Source organism: Sus scrofa, chromosome 17 (assembly GCF_000003025.6).
Source record: "Sus scrofa isolate TJ Tabasco breed Duroc chromosome 17, Sscrofa11.1, whole genome shotgun sequence".
NCBI lineage: Eukaryota > Metazoa > Chordata > Mammalia > Artiodactyla > Suidae > Sus > Sus scrofa.
In genome coordinates, this window is record NC_010459.5 from 58,854,742 (window position 1) to 58,873,545 (window position 18,804).

Here is an 18,804-nt window from a genome sequence, read left to right on the forward strand (position 1 = left end):
GTGCTGACTGTTTAAGGCAATTCTTTCACACATTTTAACACATGGTTAATGATCTTGTGACTAAGATAACTGCACCAACCCTATTTACAAAGTAAGCTAAGCGTATGTAAGTAAAACTTGAAGTGTTTGTATTCCACTTAGAGCCTGGAAATTTTTTTGTAACGTGTTGTGTCTATCGGATCAAATTAATTGCTGAGGTTCATGCCACCCTGTCGTTACCAGTGCTAAGAGGGTTTTTCCCTTTGAGGGTCTTTTGTTGACCTTCTCCTTACGTTTCCATAGCCAGATCAAGTCAAGTTCATGTTCACACGTATTTCCAAGGAGATTAAGAAGTGGTGCATGAAAAGGTAGGGAAACAGTTCTAAGTGCCAGCAGTCCCAAAGCAAGTCTATAGTCCAGGCAAGTGCATCCGCTCCTCCGTTTCTCCGCCTTCTGAGGGAGCCACTTTTAAAAGGGAGGAAGAGTGTGCTTGTCAGAACTGAGTGTGAATGATTTCTTTTAATGTCCCTTTATTTCCCTGTAGCTGGCCGATGACCGCATGGCTCTGGTGTCGGGCATCAGCCTGGACCCAGAAGCAGCGATTGGCGTGACGAAGCAGTCACCCCCTAAGTGGGTGGATGGCGTGGACGAGGTGAGTCGAGTGTTCGTTCCACATTCTCTCGTTTGTTGAAGAAAGCGTGATACTCACCTGTTTGCGGCCTCTGCCCCGCAGACTGGTGTGGCTGCACCCGGAAGCGCCCGGCTTTGGGGTTGTGCACTTTACACACGTGTGTGTGCACGCGCGGTTTTGGCTTCAGTGGTAACGACCTCAGTCACAGAAAGAGGTAGAAGAACTCTAACAAGAAGGGTGGTATTTGAATGTCTGGTCCCTTGAGTTAAAAGTTGCTCAGGCATCACCGAGCCTACAAGTCAGCTGCAGACTGAACGGGGCACTCTGAGCAGAGCGCATGGCTCCAGCGGCAGGCAGGTACCCAGCCGGTGCCAGTGGGGGTCTGTGATTCCCTCTGTTTAGATACAGTGCGACGTTGGCCGAATTAAACAGAAGATGAAGGACTTAGCCATCCTCCACGACCAGCATTTAAACAGGCCCACCCTGGACGACAGCAGCGAGCAGGAGCATGCCATCGAGATCGCCACTCAGGAGGTCACTCAGGTGAGAGTGGACGTGGGGCCCCGGCCCGAAGCTGCCTTCCGCCTTCTCCCTCCCCGGTCCACGCCCGCCTGCAGAGCAGCCCTGGAGTTGCCCTGCCCAGCCTGGCGTTCCCTGCAGGCCCGGCTTCTCCTGGGCTTCGTGCTTTGCAGGGGGAGAGTGTCTTTCCGTTGTTTCTAAATACTACTGTGGATTAATTTGGAAGTTTGACTTCAGAACATCACCGAGTTCAGCCACTGAATTTTAAAGTGTGGAACGTCTACCGTTAGGCGAGGGCTTAAAATTGTTTCATGTTAAAAAATGGTGCTTGTCGTTGAAAACATGGGGAGCTCTTGCTGTAGAGTGAATTTATTAGTATCCCAGAGACGTTTCCTGCGAAATGTTAAATTTGAATAATTTTAAAATAATTACGACTGGTGCATAAACTAGCACTTACATTTTTCATTTGTTTAGACCTCCGGGGTTGCTGATGAGCAGAAGGGGGTGGTGGGTGGGGAAGCCCTGGGGCGTTGGAACGTTTAGGTCCTGGCTTTTAGCCTGGCTCTCCTTTAATCCCGCCGGCTCCAGTGTTCCGTCTGTACCATGGGACGGATGATAGTGGCACCCCTCTCTCGGGGTGGCCGTCAGGATTAAATGAGACGAAGGCAGGACGGAGTGATACCTGCTTCTGGGCGCAAGGACGCGGCAGCCGGCCGGGCGTGCAGCCCGCAGACGCGGCGGCCCCGGGCCGCGTCCCGTCCCGTTGAGCGTTTTCATCCCCTGGCTTCTCAGCTGGGCGGAGCCCTGTGTCTCCCTCGGGCCGAGAGCGCAGGGGCCCCTGCCCGGCCTGCTGTGAGCCCGGCCTGTTCTCCCAGCTCTTCCACAGGTGCCAGCGCGCGGTGCAGGCTCTGCCCAGCCGGGCCCGCAGGGCCTGCTCGGAGCAGGAGGAGCGGCTGCTGCGCAATGTGGTGGCCTCCCTGGCACAGGCGCTGCAGGAGCTGTCCACCGGCTTCCGGCTCGCGCAGTCCGGCTACCTGAAGCGTGAGTGTCCCGGGCGGAGGGAGGGCTGCAGGGCCGCGGGCGGGTCAGCCCTGGAGCCACGGAGCCGCGGTGGTTTTCATCCTCCTGTTTTGCTGTCTGTTCTGCCTTTTGTCCCGCGCCTTTCGCACTTGGCTTTGGAGCTCATCCCCACCTTTCGACAAAAAGAAGCTCCCTCGCAGCCCAGGGTGGAGCCAGGCCGGGTGGAGGACGGCACCGGCCAGGGTGTCGGAGCAGGTCACATCGGAAAGAACAAACTAAAACAGAAACTTAGGCTGAGTCGAGTTTCAAGAATTTGAGAAACCTGTCTAGCATGGTTAAAAAAAGCCTGTCACTTGGGGTTCCCTGGTGGCTCCATGGGTTAAGGACCCGGTATGGTCACTGCTGTGACACGGGTTGGATCTTCCTATGCCACAGCAGTGACAATGCCAGGTCCTTCACCAGGAACTTCCACATGCCAAAGGTGTGGCCAAAAAGAAAGAAAGAAAGAAAAACAAACACCTCATGTCACTTTCTAGACAGGAGGGTTGGGGGACCTGCTGATAAGTAGTTAAAGCGTATTTATTGTAATCGCAGGAAAGCTTTGCGTCTGCACAGCAGCTAAAGCATCGGAGAGTGTGCCCGCGCTCCTCTCCCGGGCAGTCTGAACAGACCCCGCTCCCCGGCCCGCAGTCGCCAGCCTCCCTTTCCTTCCCAGACAGTGCAGTCAGGGTCCAGCCGCATCCCCGTCCAAACTGCCCCGTAAGCCGGGTTTCTCTTGCCGCCATTGTAATCAGTAGCACCTCCCCTGCTCCCAAAACACCGCTGCTCCCTCCTTCTGACACCAGGCACATTCGCGTTTTAATTTCCTTACGTCTAGGATTTGCTCAGGGCCCTTTGGAATTCTCACAAGAGATGCTTTTAGAAAGAGATACTGATTCCTGTTTTACTGTTTTGTGACAGCCGTTACGTTCTTTCTTTTTCACGTAGGGATTCTCACGGGTCGTGTCATTTTGTCACCCACGTGGCATCTGCCAGTGTGGTCTTTGTCTTGAATGACCCCAAGCCCTCGCCTGCGTTGCATGTTGGTGGTCCTTTACCCCCCACCTCTGCCGGTGGTGAGACGGGCTTCTTTTAAAGTACCTCTGTCCTGGCCGTCGAGTGTTGCTTTAGAGTCCCCCTTTTAATGGCGGAACAGTGACCCGGCTGGTTGGCACATTCGAGTAAAGTGCGTTCCTCTCCGTGACAGGCATGAAGAATCGAGAGGAAAGGTCCCAGCATTTTTTTGATACATCAGTGCCACTGATGGACGATGGCGAGGATAATACGCTTTACGATCGGGTAGGTGAGGGGCTGCAGGCTGGACTGCTCTCGGCGCCGTGCGGCGCCAGTGGACCAGCGCGGGCGACGCGCGCCTCCGTCAGGTGGCTTTTGCAGCAGGCGGAAGAACGGTCATGGGGGCCACACTGTTTCTTCCTTTCCAGAGGCCACAGGGAGGCCTTGTACTCTGCCTTCCAGAACCTTCCGGAAAGCAGTCTGCACACCCCATGCCCGGGAAGAGCTGCGAGATGCACAAGCGTCTCCCCGGTGGTTTGGCTCCTTCGCCCCTGCGTGGCTGCAGACACAGGGCTCTGCCCCCTGCTTGGCCAATGGTGCCCGTGCCTTAGAGCCCGCCCGATGCGGGACTTTGGATCTTTCCTGTGAGGGAAAAATCAGTGCTTGTGTCTGTGCTTTACGGAAGTAGTTTCAGCGTTTATTTCCTTTAAGTTATCTCTCAAATGGTACAGCATAGCTTCTTCGGGGGAAAAGCTCTAACCTACCCACGTGGTACTTTTTGTTCTGCTAGGGTTTCACGGATGACCAGTTGGTGCTGGTGGAGCAGAACACGCTGATGGTGGAGGAGAGGGAGCGGGAGATTCGCCAGATTGTCCAGTCTATTTCCGACCTGAACGAGATATTCAGGGACCTGGGAGCCATGATTGTAGAGCAGGTGCGCGCAGGCCTCCTCACCCGCGGCCTCTCCTGCCGTGACATCTAGTCCTTCTCCGCGTCCTGCAGCAGGGCTCCTGCACGGCCGTCGGCAGTTCTGAACCTACTCCCCCCCGTGTGTGTGTGTGTGTGTGTGTGTGTGTGTGTGTGTGTGTGTGTGTGTGTACAGACTGTGTACATATACTGCTGTCATTCCCTGTAAAAGTGCCGATACACCTTATTTACGTAAAGAGCTGCCCATCGGTGGTCGGTGGCCGTCCTCACGCCCTCGCCTGTGGCCCGAGAATGCTCACCGAGCGCCCTGCCGTGGGCCTGGCTGGGTCTGCCTGCCCTCAGCGGGCTTTCTGCCGCAGACGAGGTCTCCCCTCTCGTTCGGGCAGGTCATTGTGTCACGGCCACTGGAACCACTGGCTTTCAAGGAGAATTAATTTGTTTGTTTGCCGTTACAATCTGATTAGGGTGTTTTATTATCTGGCCAGCAGGCCCCCTGAAACCTGCCGCAGAACGGAGCATGGAGGCTGTGGAAGGTCTAGTTACCTTACTTACCCGCAGCAGCAGTAGTGCTCCTGGCACCACACGTTTCCGTCAGGAGCCCTGTTCCTCCCTGAAGCCCAGTGCTCCCTTCTTTCTATTCGAACCAAGATATGAAACAATTCAAAACCAAATTCTCAGAGTTCCCGTCATGGCTCAGCAGTTAATGATCTAACCTGCACCCGTGAGGATGCAGGTTTGATCCCTGGCCTCGCTCAGAGGGTGATGGATCTGGCATTGCTGTGAGCCACGGTGTAGGTTGCAAACGTGGCTCGGATCCTGCGTTGCTGTGGCTGTGGTGTAGGCCTGCAGCTACAGCTCCGATTTGACCCCTAGACTGGGAACCTCCATATGCCTCAGCCCTTAAAAAAAAAAAAAAAAGCAAAAACCAAATTCTCCCCAAGGCGAATGTGTAGCGTTACGCGGTGGATAGGAGCCTGCTGTCATTGCTGTGACCCACGGACACCTGCCGGTCAGGGACAGGCGTGATAGTCCGCTTCCAGACCTCATTATCACCAGGTCTGGCTCCCCTGGTGTTCCCTGCCTCCTCGAATCCAAGAATTTAAGCAAAAAAATGGGTGCAGAAACAAGCCTTTCACCCCTCAGGCTACTCCCACCGAACCATGTATTTTTGTTGTTGTTGTTGTTGTTGTTGTTGCTATTTCTTGGGCCGCTCCCGCGGCATATGGAGGTTCCCAGGCTAGGGGTCGAATCGGAGCTGTAGCCACCGGCCTACACCAGAGCCACAGCAACGCGGGATCCGAGCCGCGTCTGCAACCTACACCACAGCTCACGGCAACGCCGGATCGTTAACCCACTGAGCAAGGGCAGGGACCGAACCTGCAACCTCATGGTTCCTAGTCGGATTCGTTAACCACTGCGCCACGACGGGAACTCCCGAACCATGTATTTTTTAAAGCCCCACCGAGTCAGAGTATGGCCTGTGCTGCAGCGGCTAAATCCGAAAGGAACCGCCACTTGGCAGTGTTCCCTTCTCATGGGCTGACACAGCTCTCTGCCCGAGGGCCCGACACCGCTTGGTGGTGGGTTCCAGAGCTCTCGGTGTGTGTCTTTACAGCACAGTTCGGTAAAACATAATCCTGTGGATAATGATGTCTGCAGTTTGCATCTCTCTTTTTGTTGCTTTTTAGGGCCACACCTGAGACACGTGGAGGTTCCCAGGCCAGGGGTCTAATGGGAGCTACGCATGCCGGCCTGCACCACAGGTCACGGCAACGCCGGATCCTTAACCCACGGAGCGAGGCCAGGGATGGAACCCCAACCTCCGGTTCCTAGTCGGAGCCGTTCCCCCTGCACCTCATTGTGGACGTTCCGTCCCCGGGGTGGCTGTGCATCACCTGTGTCGTTTGTCACTCAGGGCACCGTCCTCGATAGGATCGACTACAGTGTTGAACAGGCCTGTATGAAGACGGAGGACGGCCTGAAGCAGCTTCACAAGGTAATCTCGCAGGGGCTGAGAACGGGAGCAATTCTTACCAGACCCCAAGCAGTCATAAGAGGCGCCTCGGCCGTCAAAACAGCCTCAGCCTCTGGCCTGGCGTCAGCGGGCAAGATAGGGCGGAGGAGCGCCCGGCGGCCCCGCCGTCAGGGCCGACCCCGACCCCGGGGCCGCGCCGCTGTCCTGCAGTTAGTGAGCCCGGGTGCACCTGCCACTGAGCTTTGAAATTGCCGAGCACGCCCCTCCGTGACAGCACATCTGAAGGAACTGGGCTTTTCTCCTTTTAGAAATGGTTTTATTCCTCGGGTGGTCTGGTGTCGGGGAATGGACTGCGTTAACATACGGGGGGGCATTCCATCTGCCTGTCTTGTCGGGGCTGTTCTCTGATGAAGTGCTGCTGGGGAAGATGAGACTCTCCCGCTGCCTTTTAGCTGCCCGGTACGTGCCCGTGCGCTCCCTTGAGGACAGCGTGGTCCGTGGCAGTGAGAGCAGTCGTGCTGGGTCTTTGCTAATCCGGTGGCTCCTTCAGGAATGCGGCTCAGGGTATTGGTTCAAAATAATGGTGCGCTGCTGGGCGGCTCTCGGGTACTTCGGTGTGTGCTTCCTTTAGAAGGAACGAGTGCTTCACACGTAAAATACGTCCTGTCCACTTCCTCGTGTCTTTGAGGCCTGCCGGTGTTTCTAGCCACGTGCGATGGTCGTTCTCCTGCTTCACGAGTGTGCGCCTCTGTCCTTTCTCTGCAACCGGCCGCCCCCCGGGGCAGAGATGGCCGTAGTGACGGTCGCCCCAGGCCTCACGCGGGCCAGACCGGAAGCCCCACCGCCTCTTCCACGTGCTCGTCGCAGCATGTGCCGGGCAGCGCGAGGCTGCAGCAGGTCCTGAGAGAGCAGAGGCCTGCCTCCTACGAGCACAGGGCTTTTGAAGCATCGGGTTCGTTTGGTTGCTAAGCCTTGTGTGTTACAAGAGTGAGGGCTGACTTGCGTTTCTCGCTCTGTAATACCTGGATTTTCAGATGCTGTTGCATTATGCATTGGTTTTTGAAGTTGCTTAAATAAAAGCGTGGGAGACACATTTTGTGGTAGGACACGGGCAAGGGAGAAGCCTCCTCCACGGCGGAGCCCCAGTCCTGTGGGAGCTGACGATCGTGTTTGCGGCCCTGCTGTGTGAGCCGTGGTCGTTTTCAGGCGCCGGGGGCTGTGGGCACTGCCCCCTCCCAGGGCCCTTGCTCTCGGTTCCTCAGCAGACAGCTCGTGTCGGGGTGAAGCTATTGCTTCACACTGGCCGGGCCCCCCAGACAGGTGGACCATGCGTCCTGCTGTTTGCTCCCGTGGCCACGTGGCTGCTGGGAGGTGGGCAGGCCCGCGCAGGTGGCGTGGCAGGAGGGCGGGAGAGGTTGGGTGCTTAGAGCAGGGCTTCCCATCAGGCTGTCTCCTCTGTGCCTTTGCCCTCCCTGCCAGGCAGCAGCACCGTGCCAGGGCGGGACGCGGCCTCCCCATCGCGGGCAGGACGCCCTCGTGGCCCTGCTGTCCCTGCTGTGTGCGTCACACGACCGCGTGTCCCAGAGGCACAGGAGAACGTGTCTCAGGAGGGTTCTTTCTGCACTTGACACCCCGGGGCCGACTTTCCCGCTTCTGTTTCAAAGGGTGCATTTTGCCTTGTTTCTGAGCTCTAAGGAGGTGGAAAACAAGCTTCTCTGGGGCCCTGGGGCCCTCCCTGCGGCTGGGGTGACCTTAGCCGGCCATTTGCGTTCTTGGTGGGGACGCTGTGCCTTCGCCCTGAGAACTGCGTCGGGAAGCAGGAGGTTCGGTTGGAAGAGCGGATGGTTGCAGGCAGTGCCGGCAGAAGCCAGGAGAAGCAGTCCACTCGGACCCGAGCAGAGCCGGCGGCGTCGCCCGCCCGCCCGCCTCCGTGTGGTAGCGGGTCCACCGTGTAGGCTTTCATGACCCCCGGGTCAATAGGGAGCTCCGGGTTGGTGGGACTCAGGCTGGTGGAACTCGCTGGAGTTGATGGAAGGGAGTGTGGTGCTGGAGCCTGGACCAGAGGCGCCAGGTGTGCGGGTGCCGCCGGCAGCCCAGGACTGGAGACAGCGAGACTTGATTTCGAATTCTGGGGAGAATGACAGCCTTTTTCCCTCCTCTTTCTGTAGGCAGAGCAGTATCAGAAGAAGAATCGGAAGATGCTTGTGATTTTAATATTACTTGTCATCGTCATTGTCCTCATCGTTGTCCTCGTCGGCGTGAAGTCTCACTGAGCAGCGTCGGGTCCGTGGGTGCGGCGTGTGGATCTGGGTGCGCGGGGCTCGGCGCCCGCGGCTCCTGCACAGGTGTGGCCGGCCCGGGCGGCCGGAGCGGTTCCAGACTCGGCCCAGGCCAGGGGTGCTGCGGCGGGGAGGGCCGCTGTTCCTCCTTCAGTGGCAAGACTCTCAGGACCTGGGACCTGCTGCGGGATAGAGATGAGTTCTCTCTTTGGTTATAATTGCTTTTCTTTTTTTTTCTTTTAAGAAAGAGAAAACGAGTGTAACGTTTACAGGCGCTCCTCAAGCTGTTCAATATTATATGTGTACATGCTACTTTTTTAGCAGTCATGTCTGAGCAGCATGTTAAGATAATTTTTGGAAAAATTTTTTTTAAACCATCTGGTTTTTAAGAAGTTTGGTACCAAAAATGTATGAGTAGAGGCAAAAATGCCTCTCCATCTTTCTCTATCTATTTTCCAGTTGAAAACAAACTGAGAAGTCCTTTAAGGATTTATAATCCGTTCCCCATTAGCTTAATCTAGCTTTTCCATCACTGTTAATGATCAGAGTAACAAAGTGTGAAGAATAAGAAGCCATCATTGATGTTAATTAACGCGTTTAGATGGGCCAGTTGAAACAGCTTCCTAAGTTTGAATTAATTGTAACTGGAGTCGTCCTCGTCCTCGTCTCACACTCGTGCGCTCCCTTTCCCGCTGTCAACAAAAGGCGTTACTAAGCAAAACCACCGAAATTCCAGAGTTGGTGATTTTAAATAGGCCCCCATTGAAAGGAAGCTTGGCCGTGGGGCGAAAGTCACCGGCGTCAGCCGGCCTGTCCCTGTGCCCGTCTGCAGCCGTCGCGGCGCAGTCCGTTACTCAGACAGTAACCACATAATGACCTGTGCAAACCAGCCTCCGGCTAATGAGCTGTGAATTTACACAGAGGCCATTGGAAACGGGTCAGCCCGTTTAGGATTAGTGCATCTCAAATTATTAACCCAACATCACTCCATTTCAGAGTAAAATATTCCACCGGTGGTTTGATTTATCGACCCCTCCACTGCCACGGAGCGTCCCCGGATCGCAGGCATGTGCCTGCAGGCTGTGAAACTGTGGCTCAGAACCGCCCTCGGTGGTGTAAGTGTGGAGCAGGTCGTCACAGGGGACGTTGCTGTGTCCTCACCTGCCCTCCGTGCGGCGCTGCCCTCCGTGCGGTGCTCGAATGTATTCCTGGGCCTGTGGAGCCGCCCGGGAAGGTGAGGCCAGCTGGGACCTGAAGCCCTTCACCTTCTCCTTGGTCCTGAGACTCCGGGATACTGTTGATGATTCTTTGGGTCATTTTGGATGGCTCTTAAAATGTTTTTAAAAAGCACGACCTCGTCACCTGTGCTACATTTTATTTGGGCAAGTCCCATACAATGACTCTCTGGAATTGACTTTGGAGCTACTTCCAGAAATTTAAGCTCCAGTCCAGAGCTGTCCAAACAGACCGTGGACTTAAAGCCCAGATCCCCGCCCAGCCTTCCCTTCCAAGTGGGTTACGATGCCAGGCAGTTGCTGGCCGTAGGACACTCTAAGGGCGCCCTGGCGTCCCTGACGGCAGCTCACTGGGACAGAAGGTTGGGGGGAAGAGGCCAGCCCCTCCTCGGTGGCCCCCGAGATGTGGGGCTTCTGTGGTCCCGAGAGTGGCCGTGGGCTCCCCAGTCCCAGTGGTCTTGGGCTGGTGGAGCCGGGCTGCTCCTGGGGCGGGCTGTCGAGGTGAGGGCCTCCGCTCCCAGACCGTCTGCGGGGGTGATACCAGGCTACTGTTCTCACCAGCCCGAGAGAAAGGGTCGCTGTTTATTTGCATTTATTTTCCATAAATAGGGTGATTAGAGTTGGGTTTTTTTACCCAACTCATTTGGGGGAAATGATGAGTCTGACTAGAAATGGTTTAAGGGTCCCGTGTGGGACCGGGGCAACTGCCTGTGCTGCCTGGAACCCGTGCAGGGCCGGCTAATGCCCCGCTGGCCCACTTCGGACGGGTCCCAAGGGCGGGTCCCAAGTTGGGACGTGGCCCGGGGGCGCGAGCACCCGACTCTGGGCGCCAAGGCTGTGTCCTCCTGTTGAGCCTTTACTCGGGGAAGATCAGCAGCCGGGGAGGGGGCCGGGGGCGGGGTGGGGGTGGGGGGACCTTGGCCACGCGTGTCCAGGCGCCCGCGAGGGTTCTCCCTCCTCCTGTGACTCCTGGTCTGCGGGGAGGCCCGTCCAGTCTCTCCCCTCGGCCAGGAGGTGCCCCCAGGGGGGACCTGCCACAGGGCTCCGGGCTTGGCCGGGACGCCCGCCGTCTCGAACGCGTCCAGGTGGCTGTGCTGCCCGGGTGCAGAGGAGAGATGTGGGGTTGACTGAGGGGCCTCCGAAGCTCCCGATCTTCCCGCGATTGTACCTGAAAGCTGCTGTCTCTCGTTTTATTAATTTGGGGGTGGGGTGCTGGCTCGCCATGGGCGTGGAGCAGATTTACCTCGTTCTGTGCTGATTGAGCGAAAGCGTTATTTATTTGTTTTGACGCAAGTGCTTTCGGTGTTTTCTCCTAGCTGATGGCTTCTTCAAGGTAATAAAACCTTTCCAACCTAATTGGTCAGATGAGACGTTTCCTTGTGTGCTTAAATAAAGCAATTAGTGAAGCGCTTCTATCCAAGATGACTTTTTTTGTCCTTTTTTAAAAACTCATTTACTGTTCCTGGAAGTTTTTTGTACACTAAAGCAGTCGCGCAGCTCGGAGACCCTGCCGTCCTAGTGTGCACTTTAACCGAGGGCGTCACACTTTCTCCGCGTCTGCGTTGGGAGCGCCCGGCCCGCTCTGTGATGGTCCGGGCTGGTGGCTGCTCTGTGACTCACTCTCTGAAATTCCATCCACCTGTCTAAGGGATGCTTCAAAGGGACCCGTCCATTTGCTCTCCAGCATACGAAAGGGCAGATAATTACTTTTCTTAAGAAAATGTATGCTTTCTGTATGTACCAAGGCCTCGGAGGCCTTCAAATAAAACTCGAGGTCCGTGTGCCTTGGTGAGAGGTAACTCGTACACACAGGCTCCCAGAGATTGGACTTTCTAGAGGGCTTTGCACGTTTCCTGTCCTATTAACTTGAAACTTTCGGGGACAGGGTTTTGCCGGTTGATCTCGAAGCCAGGCCTCCACGTCCCCTTGACCGCGTGTGTCCCCGTCTGGGCTGCTCAGGCGCTGGGATGGCCCCTTGTTAACTCGGCGCTAACTGTCCCTCTCACACGCCCTCAGGCCGTCTGTTCAGTTAACCACCGAGTCCACCCGCGGGAAAGCGGGGTGACTTCCCAGGCAGCCCCTGTGTGGCCAGCCGGGCCTTTGGTCCTCCAGGGCCACGTCGGCCCCGGCAGCTCGCTGTCCTGGGTGCCCGGGAACCCCGCAGAAGAAGCAGCCCTCCTTCCCGTGCGCCGACCGAGCGTTTGGCTGGACCCGCAGTCCCCGCGTGCTTGCCGGCTGTTGGCTGCGTCCCCGAATCACTCCCCCTTCAGAAGGTAGACACGGAAGAAGTCCTCCACCCCCACGGGGCTGGGGCAGGCGAGGCAGCTCACGTGGGCACTGGGTGTGCGCCCGAGTGGCAGCCCGTCACGTTCCCGCCCGTGTCCGCAGTGGCCCTCTCTTGAAATGGCACCGAGCGTGTGTAGACACAGGGACCGGCCATGCCTGCCGGTCGGAGAGCTGCCTGGGAGCCGGCCCTGAGGTGTGACCGGCCCGGAGGCAGGCAGTGTGGCGTGTGGAGCGCTGGGTGGGTCCGTCCGAGGGTCCACGTGGGCCGCAGGGGGACAGGCTGCATGGGGTCAGCCCTGCTAGATGAGTGACCCTCGCCTGAGACGTCTGATCCTGACCCCAGGTTTGAGCCCCTGGAATTCTTCCGGTCTGTCCATCGTGACGGGTCAGGCACAGCAGAATGACTTGCTGGCTGAGCCTGGTGTGTTCCCCGGGTTGTTAGGTGGCGTGTCCCCTCCGTGCTGGCCGAATTCTGGTCCCTGGGACTCCTTACTCTGGTCCAGAGGCTGTCTCCACAGCAACGGCGATGGGTAGCGGGTGAGGCAGATGGGCCTGCACTTGGCCGGGTCGAATGCCTCGAGGCGTTGTCCCCAGTTTGCTCTTCTTCAAGGACTTAGAGAGGTGGATGTGGCCCATCTGGTGTTGGCTCCGTCTGGGAGCCCAGCCCTGCGCACGTGGACACGCGGCCTAAACTGTCCACCCCTGCGTGTGACCCTTTAACAACAAGGCCTGATTTCCTCTGACCTTGTGGCCTGATGTTTTTGTCTAGTTTTGTTTTTAAGTTGGGGGAACACAGCCCCCTTCAGATGGTGGGTATCGGGACCCACGAGGGTGCTGGGTGGGCGTCCGGAGCCTCCGGTTCCGGCCTTGGCGTTGGACGGTGGCTGTCAGCCGTGGGCTGTGTGCGCCTCGTCCCCGCTGCCCCTCGGCCAGTGGGCGGCTGGGTCTCCTCACAGCACAGAGGGACAGCCCACAGCATCAGATGGCAGACACTTATGCACGATTATCTGGTCAGTTGAGGCAGAAGACAATAATCATTTGTCCAGTTGTCCAAGTGAGCTCTCTGGACCGTCCTGATGCTGGGGGACAATTGTGTGGGCCTCCGGTCCAGCGCTGACGTGGGCCATTTAAGCGCGGCTCCCTTCCACACAGTGCACTTTAAATTGGGCCTAGTGCAAAGGACCACCGGGCTTAGCGATTTCTGTTTGTCAGCTGTTATTCCAAAACGGCTTTCCGCTAACTGTCCAAATTCCACCATTAGCAATCACTGTTTCTCTTATCTGATCACTGTTACGACGGAGCCACAGAGGGCTCGGGTTTGCATCATTTGGTCTCCGTCTCGGAGGAAGTGCTGAGGGACTCAAATGTTTTTTTGGTTGGCTTTTTTTTTGAACTCGATGTTCTGACTCAGGACGCACGACGAGACGTCCGTTTTCACCAGCTGTCTGGGAAATGGACTCTCTCCCTCCGAGCCCTCCCGCCTTCCCCTTTCCCAGATGGGGACACAGAGAGGGCTGGCCAGGGGCACACAACTGGGTGACTTCCCAGTTTCCAGACCCCTACTGTTGCTTGCATTGTTCATTTCGTTCCATCAAATGAAATGACCTTCTTTGAGAAAGATTGAATGGTCAGGATGTGATTTGGTAAAACCTTCCTCAAGGATTTTTTTTTTTTTTCTTCCTCCCCTTCTTACAAAGACTAGAGCTGACCGAGGCGAAGAGAGATTTGCAAGTGGTGGTATGTCATCATTCCCAGCTCAGTTTTTGGTGTAATTGGTGTGAAGCAGTTTGGCGGCTGGTGACTGAGACGGCCGAGGAGAGGACGGCGATGCCACGTCTGTGTCCTGCCTGGGGGCGCGCGTGCGTGTGCGCGTGCGGCTGTTTGTGTAGAAGGTGTGTGTGTACCTAAAGCGCTCCCCACGATGGAGCCCGTCGTGCTAACCGTTGTAAATAATAAAAACAAGTCTTGAGCAGAACGGCTTTTACAGTCGCCTGAGAACGTAGTGCTTCATTTCCACGCTGTGCAGTGGCTAGAAATTGATTTTTGTAAATCCAATTAAGCCTCCAGGTTGGTTATCCATTTAAAAGGTCGGCTGAGTTAAACGGTGACCGTACCTTCAGTTCATGCTAATAATTAAATTTACACAGAACTTCAGCGCCTGCATTGTGCCTCACGGAGGCATGCATGGTGGTGTGTTTTTGCACAACAGTGCCAGGCGAGAGGCCCTGGTGAGGCCGCAGACACCCGGCAGATCGTGAACCCTGACCTGCTAAAGCCCAGCGCTGGCTGCCGTTCCGGGTCCCCCTCTCCCGCCTCCTCGGATCGCCGCAGCCCCCACGCCGGGCACTGTTCTCGGCCCACCTCCCCACTCCCGCGTCAGGGCCCCAAGAGAATTAGGAGCTGGGAAGGAGCCTCTCATTGAAAGCAAGAAAAAAGGACCAGGGGGCATTCTTGGTGTGTGCACTCTGAAGCTTCACGTCCTGCGGAATTCCCAGCGTCCCATGTAAACCGTGCTTTAGAAGAGAGACCCTGACGGTGCATGTTTGCTCTGCGTTCCCCGTGTCAGGAAGAAGACCTCGAAGTGTCTTCTCAGGGTTCTCATAGGCAGTGTTGGGGTATGACTGAGTTTACGAGGATGTTAGGAGACCTGACCGGAATGCTTTTCCCTCTCTCTGCCTTAGAACGTCACTCAGGGTCTGTAAATCACAGGACAGGGGTACATGATCTTATTTCAAACCTGGCATTTTCACCTGCATTTTGAGACGACTCCATTTTCGCCCTTCCCACCCGTGGCTTGGAACAAGCCCAGAACGTGGAACCTTCCAGATTCAGTGAGGAAAAAATTCTGAATGTCCTTCTCACAGGCCTGAAAAATACCCATCCGTTTCCGAAGAGTCTTCCCTCCCCCACCCTTTGCATCATCCTGCCCAGCTTGCCCAAGTCCTCAGCCACAGATTTCAGATTCTTTTTTACTTTTTAAGAGATCCACATTTAGCTACTGCCCATAGATACCAGAGTGTTCCTGGGGCAGAAAAACAAAATGTGACTCAGGTTATTGAAGTCTGAGTCATTTTCAAGGCACCAGAGACGCGGGCTATGCGGAAGGGTCCTGTAAGCCCAGGTTTTCCAAAAGAAATGGCTTCTTGATCAGAATAAACAGGGACCCCCTCCTCTGCCTTCCTGTCCATCTGCACTTCCTTACGCCGAGTTTGCCTCAAGGACGGTGGGACCTCGTTGGCTCGGTTAATGATTTCCCTCTTCCTGCAGCCGAGCCCCCACTCCCCAGCCTCTAGGTCTTCGGCGTGCCCTTTGGAAACCTCAGCAACTCCAAACAGGGTCTTGCTGGTGCGGAGGCGTGAGGAGACACTTGGTTCCTGAGTCAGGTGGCTTATTACTATCTGACACCAGGCCCTTCCTGGGAGCATAATTTAGGCTGCTGACCTGGCCAGAGAGCTCCAAGAGCAGCTGATTCAGACCCTCCGGCCCCCAATTTAACCACAAGCCCTAAGAACTGATGGTAGAAGGACCTGTTCGTTGTTAATAAGTGCTGCTTCCACTAGCACATTTTTATCAATACATTCTCTCATCCTGCTGATAGCGGAAGGTAAAAACCCAGGGCTTTAGATCAGATTACTCACATAAATGTGCTTTTAAGGCAAAGAGCAGAAGATGAGGTGCCATATGCTCTCCTTTGTGGAACACCCGTGAATATATATAATCTTGTTTTTTATTTTCAGAGAGAACTAGGAAAGATAAACGAAACAGCAATAAAAACGGTTCCTGGGGGAGAACGTGGCAAGGGGTGGTAGGGACCGGAGATTTCTCTGCACAGTCCCTTTTACAGCTGCATCTCTTGAACTGCAGAAATGATTTACATATTCAAAAAATGCAAGTGGAAAGAGAAAGAAAGAAAAGGGAGGGAGGGAGGGAGGAAACAGCTGGAAAACCAAGAGCTGCCCACCATCCAGTTGTACCTACAGCAAGTCCTGAAAGGAATTCCGGGTGCCGATCAGGAGTGAGGCCCTGTGCTCTGGGCTCTGGGAAAACCTTAGATAAGATATTTTCGGGAGAAAACTTCACGAACCCGGACGCTGGCACCTTCCTCTCCTTAGCCGAGCAGTAAAATCTGAGCTCTCTGCTCTCAGGGGCCAAGAGCAACCTTCTACCACGATGTGGGCTTGGTTGCACCTCCCACCAAAGGCAAGTCGAATTTGAGGATCCCAGTGGGCGCCGTTCTCGGAACAAGGAGGGAGGAAGGGAGAAGGAAGGGTCTGAACCGGCCGCGTAGCTTTGCTGTCAGGGGTGAAGGCTCTTTGCCGAGAGCCGCCGCAAAGAACAGCGGAGGGTCCCTCTGAAACAGCCCCTGCTTCTGTCCTTTAAGAGGAGCAGGAGTGACGATGCCCGGGGAGCCCGGCGCACACTCGCTGTGCCGTCCTGGGCATCTTCACAACTGTTCCCGTGACGGGGGGGAATCAGGGCTCCTTGGGAACATGGCTGATGCGGCACGAGGGGCGAGGCAGGAACCCAGGGAGCCTGGGGGCCAGAGAGGGCAGGAGGACTCGCAGGGCAGCACGTGCCCAAGACCCAGGAGCCCGCCTGACGGGGCTCGTGGAACCGCGGTCCGGAAAGATGCAGGTACGTGCGTGAGGGGACCAGGCCGACCCCCGGGCCCGCAGCCGCGGCAGTCACACACACCTGCTTTGGGCTCAGGGCTCTGCTGTCAGCACCTTGAAATTCGTTTTCGTTGTCTTTATCTTTTTTTGAAAAGGAGACGCTGCATTTTCCTTTGTGCCGTGGAGCCCACACCTGACACGTCCTGGTCGTCTCGCCTCCGCAGTAGCAGGCAGCGAGCACAGACGGGAGCAGGTGACGGGAGACTAGCGGGCTGGCTTCCGGCAGAGAGGCTTATTGGATTTGAAAGCCGTGGGGGGAGAGGTGGTCAGGAAACAGAACATTCTAGTGGGCTCCGCGTGTCACTCCACGCATCCTACGGAGGAAACCGACTTCAGTTCTGTTAAGTTGGAGGGGGGAAGTGCATCCTGACCATGAGGCGAGCTGGCCGACCCCACTTCAGCCAAGTCACCAAGCCTGGGCCAGCACCGGAGACACCCAGGTCAGGTGACTCCCGGTGCGGCGCGGCGGGTCAGCAGGGGTGTCCTTGCCAGTAACGGTTAACCCGCATCTAATCCTAAGGAAACGCTTGCAGACGGATCCAGACGGTCGGCCCTTCTGTGAGACATGTTCCTGTCAGGAAAGACAAGGGCAGGGATTGTTCTGGCTTAAAGGAGGCCAAAGAAACTTGACAGCCACAGCAGCACGTCTGATCCCATTTGGAGTCTGGATTTAAAAAGAAAAGGCCGTGAAGGCCATGATGGGGACAATTAAAGAAATTTCCATGCGGACCGCAGATGAGATGATAGAATGGCTTCGACGTTAAATTTCTGTGGCCGTTGCCATCACGTGGGCTGGTGCTGCTGTTCCTGAGAGACGCCCACAAGGGCATTCAGGGTACGTGTATGCAGGAAAAAACCCACGAATGCACCGACATAGGCACACATACCCCACGTATGAACCTAGGCGAAGGGCAGACGAGGGCTCTTTGCCCTGGTTTTTCAACTTTTCCGTAGGTTCGTGCATTTTGCAGCGTGTTTAGGGAAATGTGATTTTTATGGCGATTAGTTAATTTCCCATCCTTTGGGGGAATGTCTCGTGCAGATCTTCTGAGCTGCTGCCTAACGCATTGCTGACGAAAACCTCACCGGGTCGGGGGCGAGGGGTTCCCCGACATCCCGTGTAGTGACGGAGGACGAGACGAGCTGGACCCAGGCAGCCTTCAGGGAGGGAGGTCGTGCACCTGTCTCCCCCCCACCCCCCGGCCCCGCTGTCTTCCTGGGGCGGGGGCTCCTTTCGAGGCCAGCTGCTCCATGGACGGGGGTCATGGGGGCCGGGCCCTCTTCCTCCACTTCCTCTGGGCACGGGAAGCGACAGGTCACTGTCAGCCAGGAAGGAGCCCTGCCTTTATCTCGCGTTGGCCCTGATGAGGCCTGTCCACTGGCGTCCAGAGCCCCTGAGCGTACGTCTCCCGCACCCTGTTCGGGAGCTCTGGCGGTTCCAGAATGGCCCGGGCCCATCCGTACTCGTGGCAGTGGTTCACTTTGTCAGGAATCACACTGGCTGGCACACCTGCCCCCGAGGCCCTGCTCAAGCATCTCATCCAAACTCAGGCTTGCTTGGGGTTACTGCCCTGTTTGTTCTTTACCCCACGTGCAAACACGCACGCCCCGTTGCAACCCCGAAGCTGGAGCCGGCCTGCAGCTCTAAAGCACTGATAGTCCTGTGTTCTGATTTTGCAGGGGTGAGCTCTGGCCGGAGACGCACACAAACACGCATGTTTGATACACCGAGAGCCGTCTTCCACGGCGTGACTTGAGAAATATGTTCTATTTCTAGAATGAGATTTGTACCCAGAAAACCTTCCTAACACGTCCTGGGAACTTTATTCTGATTTCTTCCAGAACTTTTTAAGTCTTGTCCTCAACTCCTAAACCAAGTCCGAAGACCCAGCCGAGTTTGGAATGCCTTTCAAGTCCTCAAAAACATCAGTTACTTCTTGGGTTGCATTAAAGAGCTGGTAAGTTGTTTTAAATTTTCACTTTTTTAAAGGAAGTTCAATTGAGGTGACTTTTTCATGGACAGTGAAATATCTACTCAGTGGTGGATTAATACCGTCATAAAAATGCATCTAAACAAAGCGGGACCTGTCTTATTTGTGTCGAGGGCTGCAAAGTCTGCCATGAAAAGGGGAGCGTGCGTTCCTGGGATGTGAGTTGTATCTGTCACCAGCGGCCTCTTGAGGAAACTGGCAGGCATGCGAAGGGGGATAATTCCTTAGCGTTCTGT

The 18,804-nt window shown here is 55.9% G+C and overlaps 1 protein-coding gene across 9 annotated transcripts in view; it reads left to right on the top strand.

Annotated features, from left to right (window-relative positions):
* The window catches only part of STX16 (syntaxin 16), a 33,415-nt gene extending 14,760 nt beyond the window's left edge, over nt 1–18,655 (top strand). For 4 of the 9 annotated variants that reach the window (XM_005673053.3, XM_005673054.3, XM_013985506.2 and 1 more), the window contains 7 exons: nt 524–631; nt 1,013–1,153; nt 2,005–2,170; nt 3,396–3,487; nt 3,993–4,136; nt 6,045–6,125; nt 8,273–11,038. In XM_005673053.3, the coding sequence (XP_005673110.1) occupies nt 524–631; nt 1,013–1,153; nt 2,005–2,170; nt 3,396–3,487; nt 3,993–4,136; nt 6,045–6,125; nt 8,273–8,377 (837 nt within the window). In that variant the 3' untranslated portion in view covers nt 8,378–11,038. Of the gene's footprint in view, nt 1–523; nt 632–1,012; nt 1,154–2,004; nt 2,171–3,395; nt 3,488–3,992; nt 4,137–6,044; nt 6,126–8,272; nt 11,039–13,601; nt 13,894–16,672; nt 17,413–18,419 lie in introns of those variants that run through there. The other 5 variants (XM_005673055.3, XM_021077208.1, XR_002339824.1 and 2 more) reach the window with 4 other exon arrangements.